General features: G+C 44.8%; 2 protein-coding genes across 3 annotated transcripts; both read right to left on the reverse strand.

Annotated features, from left to right (window-relative positions):
• On the reverse strand, positions 1-7,087 carry LOC8060700 (ubiquitin-conjugating enzyme E2 2). Its single transcript, XM_002461470.2, has 5 exons — positions 6,715-7,087; positions 6,483-6,508; positions 1,549-1,638; positions 1,332-1,420; positions 1-425 (listed from the first exon to the last, which is right to left on the reverse strand). The coding sequence occupies exons 1-5, from the start codon at positions 6,837-6,839 to the stop codon at positions 297-299; spliced, it is 459 nt and encodes a 152-aa protein (XP_002461515.1). The 5' UTR covers positions 6,840-7,087; the 3' UTR covers positions 1-296.
• LOC110432248 (BTB/POZ and MATH domain-containing protein 5-like) lies at positions 7,826-17,987 on the reverse strand. 2 transcript variants are annotated; one of them, XM_021452270.1, is made up of 4 exons: positions 17,375-17,984; positions 13,069-13,444; positions 12,716-12,989; positions 7,826-8,536 (listed from the first exon to the last, which is right to left on the reverse strand). In XM_021452270.1, the coding sequence occupies exons 1-4, from the start codon at positions 17,863-17,865 to the stop codon at positions 8,352-8,354; spliced, it is 1,326 nt and encodes a 441-aa protein (XP_021307945.1). In that variant the 5' UTR covers positions 17,866-17,984; the 3' UTR covers positions 7,826-8,351. The 2 variants fall into 2 exon arrangements, with proteins under 2 accessions (XP_021307945.1, XP_021307946.1); XM_021452271.1 differs by having other exon boundaries at positions 8,093-8,556; positions 17,375-17,987.

The raw sequence follows: 23,580 nt of genomic DNA on the forward strand, positions 1-23,580 counted from the left end.
TTTCAGGGGTCCATCAAACAACCATTCCGACGCTATAATTTTTGTACATAGGCAGGATCCATTTAATTCATGAGAAGATATAGGTCAACAACAACCGCTACATTACGACAGGTCAGCCACCACCATGAGCAACCGGGGCTCTTGATTGGGGCAAAACCACGACAACGACAGACTAGAAAACCAATCACTGGGTTCTTCAATGTTTCGACAAGCCTGGCGAACCAGAAACACAAGCAGGGTTTTTTTTTCATGATTTCTTATTGTGCCCTTTCGAGCACGATGAGCAACCCCCTGCACTAGTCGGCTGTCCAGCTCTGCTCCACAATCTCACGGACTTTGCGGTTGTACTCCCGCTTGTTCTCACTGAACAGTCTTGCGGCTTCTGAGTTTGCAGGGGAGTTTGGGTTTGGATCACACAGCAGAGACTGCAAAGCAAGTTCGGCACAAGTTAGTTCAATAACAACAGCATATTATTGATACAACTTGCAGTCAGAAGTCATCGACAGATGGAAGTGTGTGAATACTGAATTGTATAAGGATAGCAACATAAAAGTCTATCATTAAGATGGTTCTAGTTAACATTCTTCGATCAAGGTTTCAAACACTGCTATCATTCATAAGTATTTCAAACACTGCTGTCCAGGACCAACGATTTGCAAAACGAATTAATTTGTAGTCATTGTCCTGTGCTTCTAGGTCCACAAGACCCCTTAACAATCTTGGGCTGTTAGACTAGTTCCAGCATTCTGTGAATAAAGCTAGGGGTAAGAAAGACCGTGTTTGGATCCTTCACCAGGAATCAGCTTTGCCTTGCCGGGTGAGAATCAACAGAAGAGATAAGTGTTTGGTGGACAAGCTAGCTGCCTAGGGGCTTGTGCAGGCAAGGAAAATCCTTGCTACAACCAGGTCCAGCTCGCTCAGCCAGGCAAGGTTATTGGGCCTTGTACTAGTGAGGCTAGGCGCCTCAGAATCCAAACGTGTCCTTTATCTACTGCATTATTTCGCAACAAGAATTTATTTCACATGCAATACCAAATGTTGACCCATGTAGCTTCATACTCTCAGTACATAGGAGGTGAATTATAATGGCCATGAAAGAGCTAATCACATTCATCATGCAAGATAAACTTGCAACTATATGACAAGACAGCTTGCTGAACTGGAAGCTATAATGTAAATACAAGCAGCTAGACAGTTTTCTAACTCTGAGCCATTACGAGAATCGATTTTAACATGTTTCTGATAATATAAAATCTGGATGCAGTAAGTTAGTGAGTACCACTACACATGCATATTTAAACCAGAAAAATCTGCTCAGAAGTGCAAGGTACCTGAATAGAAGTCAAAATTGCAGCAACATCATATATAGGACTCCACTGGTTCTGTAGGATATCCAAGCATATGCTTCCATCAGCATATACTGCATGAATAATAAAATGTTACACCACTTTCCACAAAATCAAAATTGAGATTGATGTTAATGTGCACAAAGACGGAGAGGGGGATGAGGGAGTCAGCAAAAAAGGTAGGGAGGGAGAGAGATATTACTATTTGGGTGAAACATCCTAGAGACAAACCGAACAGTTGGTGGTTTGTTCGGGTAATCTTCTGTAAACTGCAAAGTAAGCTTGAACGTGCCTATAGATGTTACATAGTCAAAAGTTAGTGAACTTTGCAATGCTAACATAATAGCACATAGCCATTTAAAACCCCCAGCATGCAATGCTAAGGGAAACCTCATTGACCTTATTAACACATGAAAATCAATAGAAGTCACGATCTTAACAAACTAAAAAAAAAACATTGAACTTTCAGCACACATTCAAAACGTTTCCCACATGTTTCAAGGCTATGTAAAACAAGTGATCACAGCCGCAGTGTTGAATCAAGAAAAAAGACAAACCTAACTGGCTAACTGAGTCAATAAGAGGGTATCCCAGTATAAAAAACAGCTTTCATATCTTCTGGGGATAATCCATTAAATTCATATTTGATTAATCATGTATGTCTCATTGTGCGTGTTTCTTAACCATATGACACTGCAACAAAGGGATGCACATACAATTCCCACATACAGTATGCTTTACATATAAAGTAACAGGGCCAGATCGCTGTAGCACAAAGACACAGAGTATATTAAGACATTAAATTACTAACTTGCACATATAAACAAGTTGGTGATTCCTTGTAGCCATAAAATGACTAAAGTAGGTGGTAAAGATCTACAAACTCCAGGTTTCAAGGTTTAACCATGCAACTCAACCAGGAAATAAATATTGCTTGATCTAGAAAGATCAGGACCAAACCTGATCCGGTAAAAAGTGTCTCTAGTTATCGCCTGTATAGAATCAGACACTGATTAAACCAACAAAAGGTTCTAGTTCTCAAGATATAAATGGAGAACAGACAATATTCTCATAACCGGAGTACCGGACAATGCCTAACACACCTTGATATAGTTTCTATTTTCGTTGGTTTGGGGGAAAAATAACCAGTTCCATCTGGAGTGTGATCATACCTGAAAGATTCATTTCAGTTTTTGTCTGAACCATAAATGCTAGAACATTTAGCTCTATTCATTTGTACCAGCAATACAGTAACTACACTCCATTCAGACAGCTTTACGAAATGGACCAATGCAGACCAAAAAACTACCTAGCCTAAGTAATCGATAACAAGGCACTAGGTGCAACCCAGTGCCTGAATAGAGCCTAATGCCCCCATTGAAAAATAAAGTGGAGGTACTAATGTACATCGCTGAACAAAAATAAAAGCAGTAGAACATAGATATAACTCAAGCATCCTTCATTCCTGCTTGAGTGATTGCAGTACTTAAGTTGTTATGATCCAGACCCAAAACCTATATATTGTGACCCAGATGCAGTGACTGAACTGTGTGCATGCATGAGTGTAAATGGATCATAGCATTTTCTCTAGCAGTCTAGGCAAGCAAAATCTACATCCATGTTTAAAGCTACGTTACACAGATACGTGAGGTTGGCCACGTATCCCGTATCGGATACGTATCCGATACGGATACGCACTGGATACGGGATGGATACGTGTCCATGAAGTATCGGCAAAAAAATAAATAAAACAAAATTCCGATACGTGGACTGATACGTATCCAAGCTATTTGGGCGTTTGCGATACGGCATAGCATACCCAACAAGCCAACACTGAGGTGGGCTAATCGCCGGCCACGCGCAGCTCCGCACCCGCACCCCGCGCCGCACCCGTGCCGGCGAGGTCCGTGCTGCATCTGCACCTGGCGGGCTGCCCGCCAGCCCCGCACCGAGCCGCACCCCGCGCTGGACGAGCTCTGCGCCGGCGAGGTTCGCGTGCTGCATTCGCGTCAGACGGGCCGCCTGCTAGCCACGCGCGTGGGGTGGAGTGGGGCGCAGCCATGGTCACTTGGCCGCCTGCGCCGAGAGGGACCTCGTTCAGCGGCGCGGGAAGAGGAAGGCATGGCGCCGATGGAGGAGCTGCGAGGAGCAGGCCAGCAGGAGCACAGTCGTGCAAAATGGTGGGGAACAATGTTGGGGAGAGAGAATATTAAAAAAATCTAATCTTGGGTCCAGCTAAGTACAGGCAGGGAAGACGTGTTGTACATTTACATGCCAAAAATACCCCTCCAACTGCCACTACAGGTAGAAGTAGCAATTAGGTGTGAAATGATTGTAGTAGTCTATAGAGATCATCCATACATACCGATCGGCTGCAACAATTTTAATGTCCTTTATTTTTTGTAAAAATAAATAAAAAAAACGTATCCACGTATCGGGTTTTTTCAAAAACTGGCGTATCCGCATATCCGTATCCGTCCGATACTGATACACGTATCCGTATCCGTGCTGCATAGGTTTAAAGCCAAACTTTACAGGCCCATATGTCATCTTAGTTATATCATCTTAGTTTCACTAGTTGAATTCAGTCAACATTCCTAGGTAACAATCTAAGTTACATCATATCATAGCAATCTAAGACTGACTTCAATAGAATGTTCGGAGTGCATGCCACCAAAAAGCTAAGGGCAGCTCCAGTGTATAATTTCTTAGCAAGGTGCAAGGCTAGCCTTGAAACAAGGTGTTCTACTAGTTAAACAAGCTCCAACCCAGATGTAATAAAAATATATAGTATCCCAACTTTTCTTAACATGGATGGTGGATGGAGAGAGAATGAGTGGTGGTGCATTTAGTCTTGGCAACAGGTGCAATACTGTCTAACATATAGCACCTCACTTCTCTCTCATCATTGCACATCCATAGCACACACAATAGAGCTGCCAAGCACACCATCCAAAATTAGCAACAGGCACTAGTTAACTAGCAGAGAGAATACTGGAAATCATTACAACAACCAAGCAAGGGTCTCCTAAAGACAACTCCAAAGAAAAGCAAGAAACAAAGGATATAGAGGTGAAGTGGTATAATAACACATGCCTAGCTTAAGCATAAGTCCATGTTTCCATGAACAGCTATAAATTGACAGTTAAAGGAGGAACAACAAATCAGTCCACAAGAGGGTCAAGAGTACCTATCTAAGATGCCTTAGTAAATTCATCATTCCAAATATAATTATCCAGTCAAAAGTAGCATTTAAGTCAAAATATGCAGCATAGTTGCACATTGCTAATAACACACATTAATAAACACCGAGACAAGTCCAACTGGGCCCCTTAAATACAAATATAAAGAATGCTATCATAAAGAAGTTATTTTCCCCCAAAACTATCACGCTTACAATACCCCCATGTTAATTTACACCCAAAACAACAATTTTTCACATTAATTATGATTTCACCATGTACCTTTTCTGATGGAACGTAACATTTCCAGATGAGACGTAGGAGATATCTCTTCTTAAATTACCAGTCCTACAGTGAGGATGTTTCATACGATAGATACATAAAAAAAGGATGCCAACTGACATTATGTTGCCACGTTTTCACTAGATCTGAATCACTAAGTTTACTTTCTAGTTTAGTTATAATTACCCTTGTAAGATTAACAAAGTAAATTTAGTCAATGTAAGCTTATGGGAACTAAATTACTGACTGAGTGCAGCAATAGCCTAACAGAATTGAGGAAAGGAAGCATCATCTAACCAGAAGAGCAAAGCTACCTTAGCTCAGCCTGGCTTTGGTTGGGTCAAGAAATCAAGGAGTGAAGTAACAAAGGACCAAGAGGGAATCAGAAAGGGGGCTTCAGTAGTTCAGCGCATAATATTACATCGCAACAAGGAATGCGACAAGCCAGAATCCATCGCTTTGGCAAGGGCTATGTGTTATGTAGCAAAAAGTATATGCAGTGTGATAACAAGGGCCTGGCCGCTGCTGACCACTCCCTGGCTCTGCCAATGAAGTCTTTTATTTCCTAATTAATTCTATACCTATAACAATATAAAAAACAAAGAACAAAGTCTTGCAAGCAGCAGAACACTGAACCAATAATGCAGCATGCTTCTCAGTGCAAACCCAAGGTAACGGTATGGAAAGATTCACAGATATAGCAACCAAATATTTCCATGCAACTTAAGAAGTCAAAGAGCATTCATAATTAGGAAAACCAAACTGCAAACATCTACATGGCAGTTGCACACACCACAGGTGAATTGCCTACTCAAGTGGGAGCTTTTAGTATACTACACAAAAATTGTCGTTTCCAATTAATAGAAACCAAAACTGTGACGGATTTAAAGCTCTATCCAAATGGGTGCTAACGGTATTGCCATGCAAAATTTGTCGTTTTCTGATTTAACTGAAACCAAAGCCGTTACGGAATTTCAGCTTGAACCTAAAGTTAACCCTTGTTCAATGGAGTAGGGACATATGCTCTAGAGACAACTCTCAACAGGTAGCATTAAATATCGCATAACAGAATTCTTAATTCCTGCGCAAATTGAGAAAACAGATAGTATTCATAATTAGGAAATCGAAACCGCAAACTGCTAAAATCTACAAGCCAGTTTCCACAGGCCACAGGTGGAACTGTCTACATGGTGGGTGTTTTTAATATACCACGAAAAGAATTTGTCGCCTCCAATTAACAGTAACCAAAACGGCAATGGATTTACTGTTGTATCCTAGAAGGTGCTATCTGTTCGCCCTGCAAAATTTGTCAATTTCTAATTTAACTGAGACCAAAGCCGTTACAGAATTTCATCTTGAACCTACAGTTCAACGTTCTGCAGACATGCTCCAGAGACAAATTTCAACAGACAGCTAAGAATCACATAACAGAATGCTCCCCCATGATGGACATGAAAGGTTAAACGACAGGAACAAGCTAAAACAGTCATAAGGTGTCAAACGAGTCCCAGTTCCTGTGACAACCAAATATCTTATTCCCCGTGAATTCCTACGGATCCACCTGCACGATTCCGAATCAAACTACCCTCAAGCAAAGTAGCAACCACACAGCAGGCACCAAACGAGCAACAGATCAGAGAGGGGGGGCAGAGCTGAGAGCTGGGAATCTCACCTCCGTCCCACGGCGTATCATCTGGCCTGCGAAACCACACGAGCCTCTCATCAGCACAACAAACACGAGCAAAATAATAAAAAAAAAGCAATAGCTGAGAACCCGTCTCCCTCCCCGAGATCCGGAGCCCCTCAATCAAACCCTAGAACAGGAACGCGATTAACGGGCTCCGGTCCGGGGGACAGAGGGGAAAAAAGGAAACGAAACTCTGCGGGACGTTAGGATGAGCTACCCGAATATGACGGCGTTCCAGAGCATGATGTTGTTGTCATGGGGCGCGCCGCTGATCCCGGCGGGCGGGTCCTGCTGCAGCCGCTTGAAGTCCCGCATCAGCCGCTTCCTCGCCGGCGTCGACATCTCGACCGCCGCCGCCGCAGCCCGGCGCCCTCAAACCCTAGCTAGGGTTTCGATCTCCGGCAGAACGCTCGCTGCGCCTGCGTTCCCCCCTCTGGCTGGCTCCTTGACCCCGCGGGGTTGCGTCTGAAATCGGAGAAGCTTCGAGGGACAGAGAAAGGAAAGGAGAGGAAGGAAGGAAGGGGTGATGGGTGGGTGGTGGGTTGAATGGGTGCGCGTGAGAAAAGTTTCACGGGTGGGAAAGAGTGGAGGCCGCGACGCCCACGCTGGCGGTGGGCCCTCCAATCCACGCGACCTAGCTTCATTTCCACGCGCAACCTAGCTCGCAGCCACTGACGCGCGGGCCCCACTTATCGTTGACCCCACCAGCCGACGTACCTCGGAATACGAGCGCCCGCGCTGCCGTTGCCGTCCGTGTCGCTGACACGGCAGATGCAGGACACGGACCCAGGTGTCAGGGACATTCGTGGTAATTCAGGGACAACGGATGCGTGGGACCGATGAGAGGGACATGATCCTACTGGACCCATGCGTCAGTGTGGCGGGAAGGAGAACTTGGTGTAGGCGTCGGCCACAGGGTGGGCCGCGGGTGGGGCCAGGGGTGGGTATCGAATCTGGTGGGGGTGTGGTGGCGCCGGCCTGCTTGGCGGCATCCGTGGAGAGGGGCGGCAGCGCGTACGTGAGCCAAAAGGCTGCTGGATCGCCCGTACTCTTTCGCTGGGCACGCCCACAGGAGATCCATGGGCCTAGATTGATTCGCACCACTTTTCGCCCGAATTGACGTGTCAACAAAATTACACTACCGTAATACTGGTGAACACTTACGACCCGTCGGTAACAAATTTACATATCAACAAATACTATACATCTTCGCCTCTCGACATTGACGAATGACAATTGTGCAACAAATCTACATGTCAACAAATACTATATATCTTCGCCTCTCAACATTGACGAAAGACAACTCGGAATACTTGCGAACAGAAATGTAGAATCCATATACTTGCCAACAGACCACAAAACATTGTCACCACCACCATTCCAGCAAAATGACTCCAAGAACCACCTCAACAGAAATGTAAAATCCATGTACTTGCCAACACAGAAATAATTGTCACCACCATCTTTGCAGCAAAACTGACTACATCTAAGAATCACATCCTAATTGACTTCTGACATACCTTCCAGTCGAGAGAAGAATACAACCAAATCAACGGGTTAGTAGCAGACAGCTGCTGGCCTGCTGCACACGCCAGTTGCCAAGACACAAGACCACCATGTTTATTGTGACTCGTGAGCTTTTGCAGGGCTGTCTACACATCGATTCAGTAACTGTTCATGACCAAACAGTCAACTAGTTATAAACAACATGGCTGGTAAGATGTAAGGAGCATGATGAGATACAGCTAGTTACAGCTCCTTTAAAATTGTTTTTCTTCACATACAGAGTTACAGACGAATTGCCATCGTCATTTACAGAGCTGGCTAACCATGTCAGTTCTGGGTTGATTGACCTCAGGTTCTTTGCCTGACCCTGCGGACACTGGAATCGCCACCGTCCGAGAGCTGCCCGCAAACGCTCTGGCTCTTCCCAACGCTGCTGCACTGGTCCTCGCACCCTGCAACAGTTTTCAGTATCTCTGACTGGAGAGATGGGCAGTTGTCCTTGAGGTAAATGAAACCATCAGTCCGCATTACAGCTGCAGAGACATAAGGGTATCTGGAATGGGTTATGGAGCTTTATAAACTTAATTGCACCAGGAGCAGTATAAACATAATTGTGCAAATAATAAAGCAACCAAAAGATCAAACGATGGTATGTGGACTGGAGGCATAATTTTCTTGTATTCAGGGGCAAACCTTGGAACTACCCAATGCTGAAACGGAAAGGTTGGCAGTAACAGAATCTCAAGCCCTGACAAAAGGCTTTAAAAAAAATTGACCACCAACCCATACCTTCTTTGTTGTGAAACACATCATAATAACTATTATAATCTAGCAAGCCATATTAGTCCATCTCAAATCTGAACCTGCTAATGACAATATGTTGCAGTCCACAGTCTATCTAATTCAGTTAGGGTTTTGGTTCCCAGCCTCTGCATTAGAGCATATCCAGGCTTTGATAGTGCAGGTCAGCTGTGTTTGGTTGCCCGCACTAGACGTTATGCAGGCTTAGGCCTTAGAGAAGCAAAAGAAGGGTTCATGGCTGCATTGTGTAGTATGCAAAAATGGAACGCCGCCGCCGCCAATGGACGTCGCCCACCGCCATGACCCACGCCCTTCTCCCTGCTCTCTTCTGACACTGCCCTCTCCGCGTACTTCGGACCTGTTTGGTGATGAATGCCTGTCTCCTAACTTGCTTGGCAGGCTATAAACCAAATAGCCCCTTCCCACCTGGCCTCGAAGACGTTGATGGATGCGCTGGACCTGTCCTTTCTTCATCTTCACCACCACCGCCTCCACCTCCGCCTCGACCATCACCGCCATGTTCAGTGCACGGATCACCTGTCGCTAGCCCTCCTTATCCTCCATCACGCTGATAAGATCAGGGATCCTACCGCAGCTATGTACAGCGTAGGGGTAGGAGATTGGTGGCTGGGGTCGATTCCCCCGGCAGCGAGCAGGAGCTGTGGTGGTGCGGGCACAAGGCAGCGGCACAGAAACGAGCGCACAAGAGAGAGGAGCGTAGGAAAGGCCCTTGAGGCCAGGCAAAGATAATTCTTGCATAATTCATTCCAAAGCTTTTTAGGGGTATTTATCCCTCCTAATAAACCGATCAATTAAGATCCTATAATAATGGAAAGAAGAAAAATATCTAGGGAGATCAAATCCTAGGCGCCTAGCGAATGGGCCTGTGGTCCAATGGTAGGGCTGTCCAGTGGGACGCCACCAACCAGAGTTCAAACCCTGGTGTCGCACCTTTTTCTGGAATTTTTTTCCAGAAACTTTAGGGTACACGCACGCATGCGTGTTCAGTGGTACCACGTGTTTCCCACGCACTGGAGGCTAGAGAGCTTCCCAATCTCCTCTTTGTGAGTGTACGGACACGTGTGGTGTGAGTGTGGAGTGTCTAGTAGTGTGCGTCCAAGTTGTACCAATCAAAAAAAAAATCCTGGGTGCCTAGCCCCTAACCGTTGGCGTGGCCTAGCCACTCGCCACTAGGTCGGACCTAGAGTTTGTACCATAGTCACACGAACCACATACCAAGTACGCCGACCCAAATCCAGGTACGGGGACTATATGGGTCCACATCCCATTTTTGGACGGGTCGCGCACCCATTACAGCAGGGGTTCAAGAAGGGACAGGTCCAAATCCAAGATGGGTCATGGCCCCCATTGTCGCATGGTTCAAGACGGCGAGATGCAGATGAAGAAAGACTTGTGAATCGGGCTTGAGGTTGGTTGCCAACTCTTCACTCTCCGATATCGCCGCTGGCCCCGCCATGGCATCACCGGCATCTCAGTCAATGGTCAAGACAAAAGCGGGAACAAATTGGGGCCAGGGTGCTCGCTGGACGGCCACCGCACTGGCATCTCCGTCGACAGTCAGGACAAAGGCGGCATCAAATCGTGACCAGGGCGCTCCCTGAACGGCCGCCGCACCTCCTGTGAATGGTGGGACAGGGATCCCGTCGAGGGCTCAAGGCGTCGTCACGTTGACATCGCCTCCCGATTCCAGTCCTCTCCATGAGCAAAGCATAGGCCCGCAGCATGTTCTCTTCTGGATTTTGCAACAACGAACTAAGCATGTGGCTCTCTAATTTTTATTTGTTTTCTAACGAGATTGCAAAAGTTACACGTTGTATTTCAGTTTTTAGAGAAAATGTGTCGCGTGTGGCGGGAGATTTCCATCCGTAAAAAATCCCTATGTGATTTGTTTCCTAATGTGTAGAGTAGCAGAAAAGGAAAAAAGAATTGGTTCCAATATGCAGCCCTCGACTCCAGACTTCATACCAGGGTCATAGACCCAAAACCACTAGAGTCACAACCCACAACTCCATGCTCCGTACCAAGGACATCGAACCACAACCTTTATATTCACGTACCAAATGTTTGGTTCTTGTTCCACAAAGGTACACCCCCCTTGTACCATGTTTTTTAAAATTATCAACCCGCGTCCATCAACCCCGTCCATCGACCTGATCGGCCCAGAATTCTTGTGACTATGATTGGTACGTGATGCGGAGGGTGTAGCGGTGGCAGGCGCAATGGACATGGTGGTGGTTGTTGGTGCAGCGGCGACAGAGGGAAAAGTTGTGGTACCATACCCGATAGCCCGTAGGGAGACCCTGGGGCATGGCACCAGCTGACAAAGACGCCTGTTGGCTCTCCATGTTCGCCCTGCAGGTGGAGAGATTGGCCAGTTGCTGGGCAATGTCGGCGAGGGCCTTTTGCAGTGGCCTCCGCAATCAGCAGTGGAACCGGCAGCTACTCCTTGTCGTCGCCACCCGACATCTCCGATACCAAATTGGTAAGATCAGGGATCCTACCGCGGCTGCATAAAGCGTGGGCAGGAGATCGGTGGTTGGGGTCAATTCGCCCAGCGGCGAGTAGGAGCCGTGGTGGTGCGGGAGCAAGGCTGCTTCCCAGCAGCGAGCGACCGAGAGAGACGTGTGTAGATAAGGCCCTTGAGGCCCAGCAAAGATAATTGCCTTGCTTAATTCATTCCAAAACTGTTTTAGGGATATTTGTCCCTCTCCTAACAAACCGATCAATCAATCGAGATCCTATAATTATGGAAAGAAGCAAAATATCTAGGGAGATCAAATCCTGGGTGCCTAGCCCCTAACCGCCGGCATGACCTAGCAACTAGGTCAGACCTGCGTTGGTACATGACGTCGGTCATAACACACGCTCTCCCCGAGCCCAGTCATTTGCATCCCCGCGTTGGGCACACCGCACACCTCAGGGCGGCACGTGCCGCCACACTTAACAGCATCCTCAACCTACATGTGCACCTCCACCTCATCCACGAGCTCCAGCCCAAATGCGGCTCCGGCTCTCCTTGCTCCTCCATCTCAGGCGGTCCAAGCAATGCCAAAGAGGCAGGCAGGAGTGGGGGGAGGAAGAAGATGGAGGTGACATATTTTACTCTTACCAAAAGGGTGGGAAGATGATCACATGCAATACAGTGCAGGCAACCAAACACCATCCCATGGCATAAACAGTGCAGGCAACCAAACACCATCCCATTGCATAAACAGTGCAGGCAACCAAACACCATCCCGTTGCATATGTTTATGCTGCCTTAGCCTAGACTGCATTATGCTCAATACAGGCCAGTAGTAGTGCAAGTAACCAATTAGACCCTACCTTGTATTCACATGAGGCTGTTAATGTACTACGTGCAGAATAAGTAGAAAACCATGACCTATGTATTAATATCAGAAGATGCTAACACATAACTGCATCTGCATGCTACCTACCTTTCAGTAAAAAATGCCAACACAGTCTATGTTAAAAACTATTCCACCAATATGGCACTCAGGTGACATATACAGCTGATTATATGAATGCCTAGCAAACTGTAACCATGTAGGTGCCTCAAGCGAACTGTATTTAAATAAACATCAAAGCATCTGAAGTAGTCGAATGCATATTTCCACGAGAAGTAAAGCCAAAAAGTTTAACTGACCAAGTTCAAGAGAATTTTCTGTGCCAGAATAATGACCAAAAGAAACAACACCAGTACATGGCCATACACTCATACATTACAAATTTACTTATAAAGTTCTTTCACTATTTTTCATTGTGTTTTTCTCCTTTTGATGGCAGTCCACATTGAATATTTTTCAACTGACAAGAGTTCTCAGAGCAAATAATGGGGCCACTTGGATGAAATAATCATAAGCAATATCTGGTATGATAAGTTTAAGTACCTGAAAGATTTTCTGCAGAAAATTTTAGGCAAACAGCTTTAAGCTCCATGGCTCGGTGCCTATCAGCCAATGCTAGTGTACTCGCAACTGAGGCCACTGATATGCCCTTGCACAGGTAAGACTCGCATAGCAATCTTAGCCTTGGTAAGTGATACTTGTCGGCTGCAGCCAACAGCTTAGCTGCCAGAGTATCAAAGATAGAACCATCAGAGCTTGACGCACCCAACTCATTATCATCAACAAGGGTATCTCTATAGATGAAGTGAAGCATTGCCTGCAACAAATATTCACCAAATACTTGCTAGTCACTGTTTTACTAGAAGGATAAACACAATACAAGAACAGCAACAGACCTTGAAAACCGTTGGCTCCATATCATCAATAGAGAACTCTTTTAGTTCATCAGTCTCATTAACCTCACTCTTCTCTCCATCAGATTCATCATCAAAAAGTTGAGATCTGAATACATGAGACCGTGCAGCCAACACCAACTTATGGGCATGAAACCTCTCTCCTCCCACATTAAGAATGACATCAACACCCTCCTGACTGTCCAACAGTGAACCAAAATCATAGCCGATGTCTGAGTCTGGAACATGGATAGAGTGTGGTCTGGAGTAATCAATAGTTGACACAACAACTCCCACAGTGCAATTTATCTTCAGACAATCATCTTTGAGAAAATCTGATGCTTCAAGGGCAGTTCGCCGAAAGAATCGCTTGTAACCCCTGAAACAAAGAAGGATAGACGAAAATTCAATTATCTGAGGCCAGTTAGATGTTCTTATTTTATGGAATGGCATACTATTGCAAGAGCAATGATTCCCACAATACAGGTTCCACATGTAAAGAAGCATTAAGAAAGCTTCATCCATCTCTCAATTTAAATAATAAATGCATCAAAGAGAGTTTCATTTCTGTGAAAGACTGGTTCCACAAACAATATGCATCCAAAATAAATGGGAAGATTAAAAAAAAACTGCTGTTTACACTGAAAAAAAAAATCATTCAGTGAGCCCATGCAATGAGATGGTTGTCTAACAAACAATACAAAACTCAAATTTGTACAAATTAACATAGAATCACTTCTTCTAATAACAGGTTTGCCTACCAACAAACATAACAGAAAGCAACAAAAATAGAATGAACAAACAAACAAAAATTATCAAATCCAGTGATCTAAAAAAACAAATGTGTCTAATGCCATATTTCTGTCACATGCATACCAGCATCCCCCCATATTCAACCACAAACAAGTTAGGATTGTATCTGCTTCCAGGTAAGATTCGAGACTTGATTCACTGATCGAGAAGGACCACAAAATCAAAGAACTCAACTTTATTCAAACAGGAACCAGAAGAAATGTCAGTATGCTTTAGCACAAAGGCACTAAAAAGAAATGTCAATATGCTTTAGCACAAAGGAACTAAAAAGCAACAGAACCAGTTCACCATTACACAATTACACTGCAAAAACTGATAAACAAACAATAAAAATTGAAAACATACATTCAACAGAAGCATTAACATGCCAGAGTGCTGGACTAACAAAAATCAAACTACATGAGGCAATCAGAGAGATGTGCACTTTCATCAAGGACTCAATAACCCCATAACACGTATATACAATCTAATTTCAACAGTGGAAATTGGAACTTGTTCGTGCACAAGTATAGTTAACAATGAAGCATACGAAAGAATTCTTGGACGAGAACAAATTGCAACTGAAAATTCATAACCACACACACATGAAAATGGATAAACAATTAGAACATAGCCACACACATCAATTAATAGGGAATTCATATGACTACCTGAACACCAAGATGAAAACCACCAAATAGACCCTTAATAAGCACACTAAACTCTCAAGTCCTATCCACAGTTTCGCAGCCACAAAAATCAGCATGAAGTCCAACAAGATCATTGGCGTACATTTTGCAACTCGGGCACACACACAAGCCAATTTAGCACCTCACAGCCATTCAAATTGAAACTGATCCAAAGAGCAATGTACTATCAAAAATAAAGAAAAACGATTAGTATATCAACAATTCCAGTCATAACAGCACTAAACCCATGTTAACACAATAACATGAACCATAACTGAATATCGCATGGCTATAATTCCACTACAGAATAAACACCTGTGCATGGTTTGAGGCGTTGCGGCGAGGCACGGCGCCCTAGCCCCTTCACAACGCCTAGGCATTTATGGTAGACGCTTAGGCGACGCCATATGCACATTTTAGGCACCACGAAGGTGTCGTGTAAGCTAGAATTGTAGATCTAGTGCAGCACATACAGACCTTGTTTATTTATTCCTAGTGCTTGAGACCAGAACATACTAGTACAGCTAAGAGAGTACCACTAATCAGTAAGTATTATACTAATCAAAGGAAATTTTCTACTTTGTTTTCTGTAAAAGTGTACAGATTAAAGAAAGAACCCAAACAGATATTATACTAATCAAGGAAAGATCCTTGTGCTTTGCATTATGGACCTGCGGACGGACAGGTGTGGTGCGTATGGACCTGCGGACAGCGACGGCGACTCGAAGCAGATAGGAGGCAGGGAGCTACTAGGCCCAGGTCCGGCTGGTCCATGGAGACGGGCGAGCAGGTGCGGAGCGCTGGTGGACTTACGTAGCCAGGCGGAGATGCAGGGGTGGCCTCGTGGGAGATGCTGTCAGCCATTGGACTGGAGCAGACAAGCAGCAAGCAGAGATGCAGGGCCGCCGCCACTGCAGCCAAGAGTTCCTGCCCTCAGGCCTTCTCTTTTCCCCTCCCTCTCTCTTCGAGAAGCTGCCCACAACCGCGGTAAATGCCGCCGAGCGGGAAATTTCCCGTGCAAGAGCATATATGCGGTCACTTTCCGCCGCGGGTCTTCTGGCTCAGACACATGCTCAATTTCCTACCCACCCATGGTCGATTTCCAATCCATTCCCTGCAGAATTGCATCCAGCATCTGCTGCGGTGCTGTAGGCGTCTGCCCAACGACATTTGTGCCTAGGCGACGCCTAATCCTACAAGGTGAATGCCATACACACGGAGGTCGTCACGACCCCGACATCCAGCACCTCTACCACCCCTTGTTGATCTAGGCGATGCTTCATAAGCCATGCACGTGTGGATGCTAAATCGGCACAACAGGAGCACTCTCGTACTAGTAAGTAATAGCCAATCTAACACAACCAAACCAGCCGCAATTGAGTAATATACTAGGCTATTAATTCTACTGCAGAATGAAGACTCAATACTTATAACGAACCAACCAACCACAACCAAATAAGTAGCAGGCAAAATGGGACAGGAGGATATGCACAGAACTTACCAAGCAAAATGGGAGAAAAAATATCAAATCCAGGGACCTCAAAAAAATGCATCTAATGCCAGATTTCTATCACATGCATACCAGTCCCCCCCCCACCCCCACCACCACCACCACACACACACACACATTCAAGCACAAACAAGGAAAGATTGTAACTGCTTCCAGGCAAGATTCAAGATCTGATTCACTGATCGAGACCACAAAAATCAAACAACTCAACTTATTCAAACAGGAACCAAAAGAAATGTCAATATGCTTTAGCACAAAGGAACTAAAAAGTTACAGAACCAGTTCACCATTACTCATTTACACTGCAAAAATTGACAAACAAACAATAGAAACTGAAAACATACATTCAACAGAAGCATTGACATGCTGGAGTGCTGGACTAACAAAAATCAAACTGCATGAGGCAACCAGAGATACGTGCACTTTCATCAACGACTAAGGAACCCCATAATACACATATATAATCTAATTTCAACAAATGGAAAACTGGAACTTGTCAGTGCACAAGTATAGTTAACAATGAAACATACTAAAGAATTCTTGGATGAGAACAAATTGTAACTAAAAATTCATAACCACAGTACCACACACATATGAAAATGGATAAACAAACAGAACATAGCCACACACATCAATTACTGGGGAATTCATACAACTACCTGAACACCAAGATGAAAACCACCAAATAGACTCTTAAGCACACTGAACTCTCCAAGAAGTCATATCCACAGTTTCACAGCCACAAACATTAGCATGAAGTGCAACAAGATCATTGGAGTACATTTTGCAACTTAGGCACACACAAGCCAATTCAGCACCTCACAATCATTTGATCCAAAGAGCAATGTATTATTAAAACTGAAGAACAACGATTAGTAGAAAACATCAACAACTCCAGTCATAACAGCACTAAATCCATGTTAACACAACAACATGAACCATAATTGAATATCGTATGGCTATAATTCCACTACAGAATAAACCTCTGTGGATGCTAAATTGGCACAAGAGGAGCACTCTCGTACAAGTAAGTAGTAGCAAACCTAACAGAACCACACCAACCGTAATTGAATAATATAAGTATATAACTACGCTATAATTCTACTGCAGAATAAACATTTATGGATGATAAATCATCTCAGCAGGCACAGTCTCGTACTTATAACGAACCTAACACAACCAAAAAAGGAACAAGCAAAAATACATTTATGGATGATAAATCGTCTCAGCAGGAACAGTCTCGTACTTATAACGAACCTAAGACAACCAAATAAGGAACAGGCAGAAATGGGACAGGAGGGATCTGCACAGAACTTACCACATGGATCCGCGGTACTTGAGCGTATACGGCCCGGACTCCAGGGAGCGGTCGAAGTGGGAGTGGACCTTGTGCTTGCCCTTGCCGCTCTGGTCAAGGAGCGTGAGCTCGAAGAGAGCGCGGACGTCGGTGCCATCGGAGGCGAGGGCGATGAAGACGGAGACGTAGACGGAGTTGTCCTCGGGGTTCTTCCCGTCGGGGTAGAAGTAGACCGCCCACTGGTAGCCGCCCACGGTGAAGGTCTCGCTGGCGATGTGCTTGCCCACGCCCATGCCCTTCGCGAGCGAGTAGCCCTGGATCACGAACCGGTGGGAGCCGTTCACCGTCTCCGTCACGGAGCGCGAGCTGGTGGGGGACGCCGCCATGTCCCGCTGCGAGGGGGCCGCGGCGGTGGCGGTGGCGGCGGCGGCGACGGCGATGGGATGCTGAGGAGGGGGCGCCTGAGCCAGTGGCACCGGCGGCGGCGAGGCGCCGCCGGCGTCCTCGTCCATTGGAGGCGCGCGGACTAGGGTTAGGGTTCGCGGCGGGGGAATCGGGGAAGGCGGGGGAATCGGGGAATTCGGGCTTCCGCTGCTTCGTCGCCAACTTTTGCTGCCGTGGCCGGTCAGCCGGTGGCCCTCCCGTGCGCTTCTGAGTTTTTGTTTTTTTTTTTAACGAATACGAGTGGATGACAGGATATTTTTTTTCCGATGAAAGAAGAATTATATTAATATCTAGTTTAGATAAAAAAAAGATTTGTCATTACAATATTTTTGTTTATATTTAATAATTATTGTCTAATCATAGACTAACTAGGTTTAAAAAAATTCGTCTCGTAAATTACAGGTAAATCATGTAATTAGTTATTTTTTTATTTACATTTAATGCTTTATGCATGCGCCGCAAGATTCGATATGATTGGGAATCTTGAAAAGTTTTTGGATCTTGAGAGGCACTAAACAAGGCCTAAATAATAGTTGGATACATGAACATATTACAAACACTCTAGATTATATAAATATCCATAAAATATTTTTCATCTAAATTGTACCTATGGTTGTGAATAACTCCAGATCTCAAAATCAATCATGTACAATGCTTTACAGTGTAGATGACGTACCGGCAAAAGGCATGAGAACATATGCCCAACGAAGGGACGGCCAACATTCATGTAGTTCTTTCTAGTGTTTTCCTTCTTCTTTTTACCACCGAAGAATGAAAAAAACTAATCTAAAACTTATTCTCCCTAGTCCTTTATTGTGGCTAAATCTAACCACAATAAAATGAAAAATAGACCGGAGAAATTATTCCATAGTAGTGATACCATCTCCACCTTGATGTCACCGTCCAGAAATAAAAGTCTTCATGTCTTCAAACTGGTGTGGATGTCGACGTCGTAGTTGTTATCCGCATCTTCAATAGCCGCCATGGAGAAAACGATTCCACCCTGCTTTCTCGCCGTCGCCGGAGAGGAGGAAATAAATCCCTAAAACTAAAAAAATTGATATGAAAAGACCTTAACCCTAAAGATTTGATCTACTAGGAAAAACTTATTAAAAACAATGGATCCTCCTTTTGACCTCGGACGATATGCATGATAGTGGAGACAGGAGCGGCGATGAGTTGGAACCTAGCGGCGGTTGCCGCACGTGCGTTCCGAGACCAATTCACACACGCTGCTGTTTGTGTGGCCTATGAAAGGTGAAGGGAAATTGTCGGTGTTAGTTACTGTAGCACCTCGCCCAGTTACCTTTCCTAGCCTTGCCCGGCAAGGCAAACCGTGCCAGTCATCAACCAATTATTTTGAGAAGTGTCCCATATTGCGATTACGATTTAAACCAATTATGTTTCCAATTTGAACACTTAGCCAAGGAACAAAAAAACTACAAAAGAAGGCCACACTCCCATGAAACGAGTCGATTTTCAGTGGACCATTTACGCAGGTGTCGCATGCCCATGGCCTGAGCTCGACGAGGCAAGCAACGCATGTGTGGAGTTCTCTTCTCTCCACACCACAGTAGACTTGGTGAAGTGGAAATGGTTTCCATATTGAATGGACAGAGCTCCCTAAGTGGCTTGCAAGCGAAATCTAGGAGGAGCTTTGCCAAACCATTTTTTTATCGAGAAGTAACCCTCTGAAATGAACTAGAGAGCTAGGAATTGACAAAAATAGCTTGTTCTAATTCACTCTACGCACAATATGTATAAAGCTTATAATAGAAATACATTTTCAGACGGAGAATATAATCACTCGTCTCAAATAAACAACTTCCACAGAGGACGAGCTCTACCAAACATGTTGCTTCATACACATACATAAATGAGTGGGTCTTTAAAATTTATTGAGTGGGGTAATTAGAAATTCTTTTTTTTTACGATGAAAGAAGAATTATATTATACATACACTTTGGATTACAATATAGTACTTACATTGTGTAAAGCACAACTCAAAACCTAACCTGTTAGATGCTTTGCAGTATAGACGGCTGCATAGGCAAACACTCAGCAAATGCCCTGAGAACAAATGCCCAACGGACGACGGCCAACATTCCACTAGGCGGAATTGAGGAACTTCTTCTTTCTGGTGTCGTTCTTCTTCTTCTTTCTGTCACCAAATAGTGAGGATGACTAATCTGAAAATTATTCTCCCTAGTCCTTCAATGTGGCTAGATCTAACCACAATAAAATAGAGAAGAGACTGGAGAAAACTATTCCATACCGGCGACATCATCTCCGCCTTGATGCCGCCGTCTGGAAACAAAAGTCTCCATGTCGTCATGTTGATGAAATGCTGACGCCGAAGTTGTCGTCCTTATCTTCAACGGAGCCGCCATGGAGAAGCCGAATTCCACCTCTCTCCTTCACCGTCGCCGGAGAGGAGAAAGAGAAGATAAAACTCCAATACCAAAAAATTTGACATGGAGAGACACTAACCTTAGACTCGATCTATTAAAAAAATTATTAGAAACAATGGATCTCCACTCCCTTCAACCTCCAGCGAGATACCGGAGGGGAAGGGAGGGGGACCAGCGGCGGTGGACGACAGGAGCTGCGGCGGCGACAGCGGCGGTGGACAACAGGAGCTGCAGCGGCGGCAGCGCTAGGGCAGAAAAAAAAAACGTCTTAGTTAGAAATTCTGTTGTGCTAAGCACATTTGTTCCAACGACATTACTATATTTGACCTAGTGTAAAAAAAAGAAACAAAAATATCTATGACGTGAAATTAAAGGAGCATGGTTTGGTCCATTATATCAACTATATTATCGATTTTCATCATAGCTTGGTAGAGCTCACGTAACGTTGTTCCACGGCCGTCGTTGGTAGAGTCCGACTTGCATCAAAGACGAATAACAGAACAGCAGGCCGGCGCCAGTTCGTGTTCCACGGCCACGTACGTGTACAAGTAGTTGTCGCGTGCACGCGCGCACTGCACTTCTTTTTTTGACGAGAAGCGACTCGAAGTCGAAACCGATCGATCTAGCCACCCCACCCACGCGTGCCACGGCGACGGCAAAGCAGGTTCCGTTCCACGTCGCCGGCGGCGGCGGCGACGACAGCGGTCCGGCGGTGGCGGTCGGCGGCATGCCCGTGGATCCCGACTCCGACTCCGACAAGGAGCATCCACTGCAGGAGCCCCAGTTCGTGTTCCACGCCGTCGATGACGATGAGCGCCGCCAACGATGGCCAGGTCTTCTCCCGATCCACCACCGCCGCCCGCGGGCCCTCGCAGACGAGGAGCGCGAGAAGCGCCTCGATTTCTCTATGGCACTATTTGGATCCATGGGTTAGAGTTAAATTTAGTTATTTGGGGCTCAAATAGCCCTAAAGTATCCACATGAGGGTTAGATTGAGGTTATTTGCATCTAACCCACCTAAAAAACTATCCCCACAAAGAGGTGCTTATTTTGGCTATTTGGGGCTATTTAAAGCGGGACCCACAGGGAAAGAGATCGGCTGTGTCGCACGGGATCCCCACTCACGATGTCTCCCAGCCACGACCCCTCCCGGTTACCACCACTGCCGCCTCCCAGCTTGCCTCGCCGCCGCCTCTCAACCGCGCCGCCACCTCCAAGCCGCGCTGCCGCCTCCCAATTGTGTCGCCGCCTCCCAACAATGGCAAGGTACCATATGGAGTAATGGCAAAATGGCCGGCTGTCGACGAAAGCTAGTCGGCAGTCTACCCTGGGGTATACCCACGGTAGTAGTTTATCGGTAGACGGTGCGCAAGCTACGAACTCGATGGTGACGCAAGACACGACAAGCTTTTTATCCAGGTTCGGCCGCCGTGTGGGCGTAATACCTACGTCCTGCGTCTGATTGTATTGGATTGAGAGAATAATGTGTGTATGACTTGTCCTCTAGGGGACCCCTGCCCCTCCTTATATATCGTGAAGGGAAAAAGTTACAAGTAAACTGTCCTATTTGATACAATATCTTGTAGCCTTGCGGTGCATGCCGACCAGTCGTGCGCCGCACGTCTTCATCCTGTGGGCCAAGCCACCTCTGATTGTGCGGCCCATATAGGCCCATGAGGATATAGGGGTTTATACCCCCACACCCGCCGCCAGCAATGGCAAAACGGCACGCAAGGTACCATGTGGAGCAATGTCATTTGTGTGCGGGAGGAGGCCACACAACAGCCGGCCACACCAAATCTGGCTTGGAAGGAGCCAAATGAATGGGAAAGTACATTTATTGTCAATTTAACCCTTGCATACAAACACCTCTTTGGCTAGAGTTAGTTGAGGGCTAGTCATGAGCTAGAGAATAACCCTAAGCCCCAGGCACGCACTGATCTCATCGCATGCATACATATTTCAATTTCTAGCAGATTTTAACCAAACTAATTAATTTGACGTTGTAGATGTAATTTTATTTTTTTATAAAAAAATTGATAAAAGATAGAACAATTTATAACATATTATATACAAAAGTGACCCTATGATATATAGTACAGTTTATGACGGAAGAAGCCAAATATTATACGTCAAAAAAAATATACATGTATCATGTATGCATGCACGGACACATTTTATTGTGCTAATTATACACGATGTCGGTAATCACACGTATTTGTTTACAATATAATGCATGATAATTATTGTATATATTTCAGACGATTCTATGCTTGATCCAATGCTTTTCGGGGTCTTGACGATCTACTTGGCGAATAATCCTGAGGTGCGGGTCCAGCCAGACTTCAACTGGGACGTGTTTGTGACGGTGTCCTCGGCGCTGGTTATGGTTTTCTCACTCGCGTCGCTGCTGCTGTCTCATCTGGGCGTTTACTATAACTAGTACAGTGCTACGGATTTATCTTAGGAATGCATATGAAAACAAAAAAAACAATAATATTTTTTTTATTGTTTAAGCTGAAAACCACTCATGTATGTTATCACTGACAGCCTTGACACTTTAAATCAGACACTTTAAATTTACATGAAAATGTAATATTTTCTTAAATAAAATACTACATTGTGCTATAAATATTTTTAACAAAAAATATGCATGATCTCGTATTCTTATGACTGTTTCCACCGTACCGGTCCACTTGAATTGATATTAGAAAATAAAGTCATATAATTCAGTTAACTACAGAAAATATTTCAGAACCAAAACAAAAACTGTTAGTAGTATTAGAGAAAGGATCTCATACAAGCTATGTTATCAGCCTAGAGAAAATATCTATGCATACAAGCTATAATCCATTTGCGGCCAGATACAGTTGCAGCTCATACTGAATACTTTGCCTAACTAATTTGCAGTGGTACCTCATGAAAAAAAAAAGAGAAAATAGCCACAGCATAGTAGTACATAAGTTAACTGCATATATCAGTGCTTGAGAATTAATAAAGAGAACGAGATCAAAATAATTAATCAGTATACAATGTGAAAGAATAATTGGTTTGTTTTTCCTTTTGATGTCATCGCAGAACTCCCTAGCTAGCAAAACCTTCCTTTGGTCCATCCTTAACCACTCTAAAATATCAAAAGCTGCCTTCTTTAATATGAGTAAATACAGTTGGAATGGAAAGAAAAAGCGCTAAATAGTTTCTTCTTCCATGCAGTACTTGAAAACAATAAGATGACTATTAAAAAACACAAAACGATTTAATTTCTGAGATAGCCAAAATAGTTGCATTATCATTGACAAAGGGAACACATACCAGAAGCGGTTGCCAATAGCCCACATGCTTGTCTGAAGTCCCAGCGAAATGAAATATGTA

Source organism: Sorghum bicolor, chromosome 2, assembly GCF_000003195.3.
Source record: "Sorghum bicolor cultivar BTx623 chromosome 2, Sorghum_bicolor_NCBIv3, whole genome shotgun sequence".
NCBI classification, from domain to species: Eukaryota; Viridiplantae; Streptophyta; class Magnoliopsida; order Poales; family Poaceae; genus Sorghum; species Sorghum bicolor.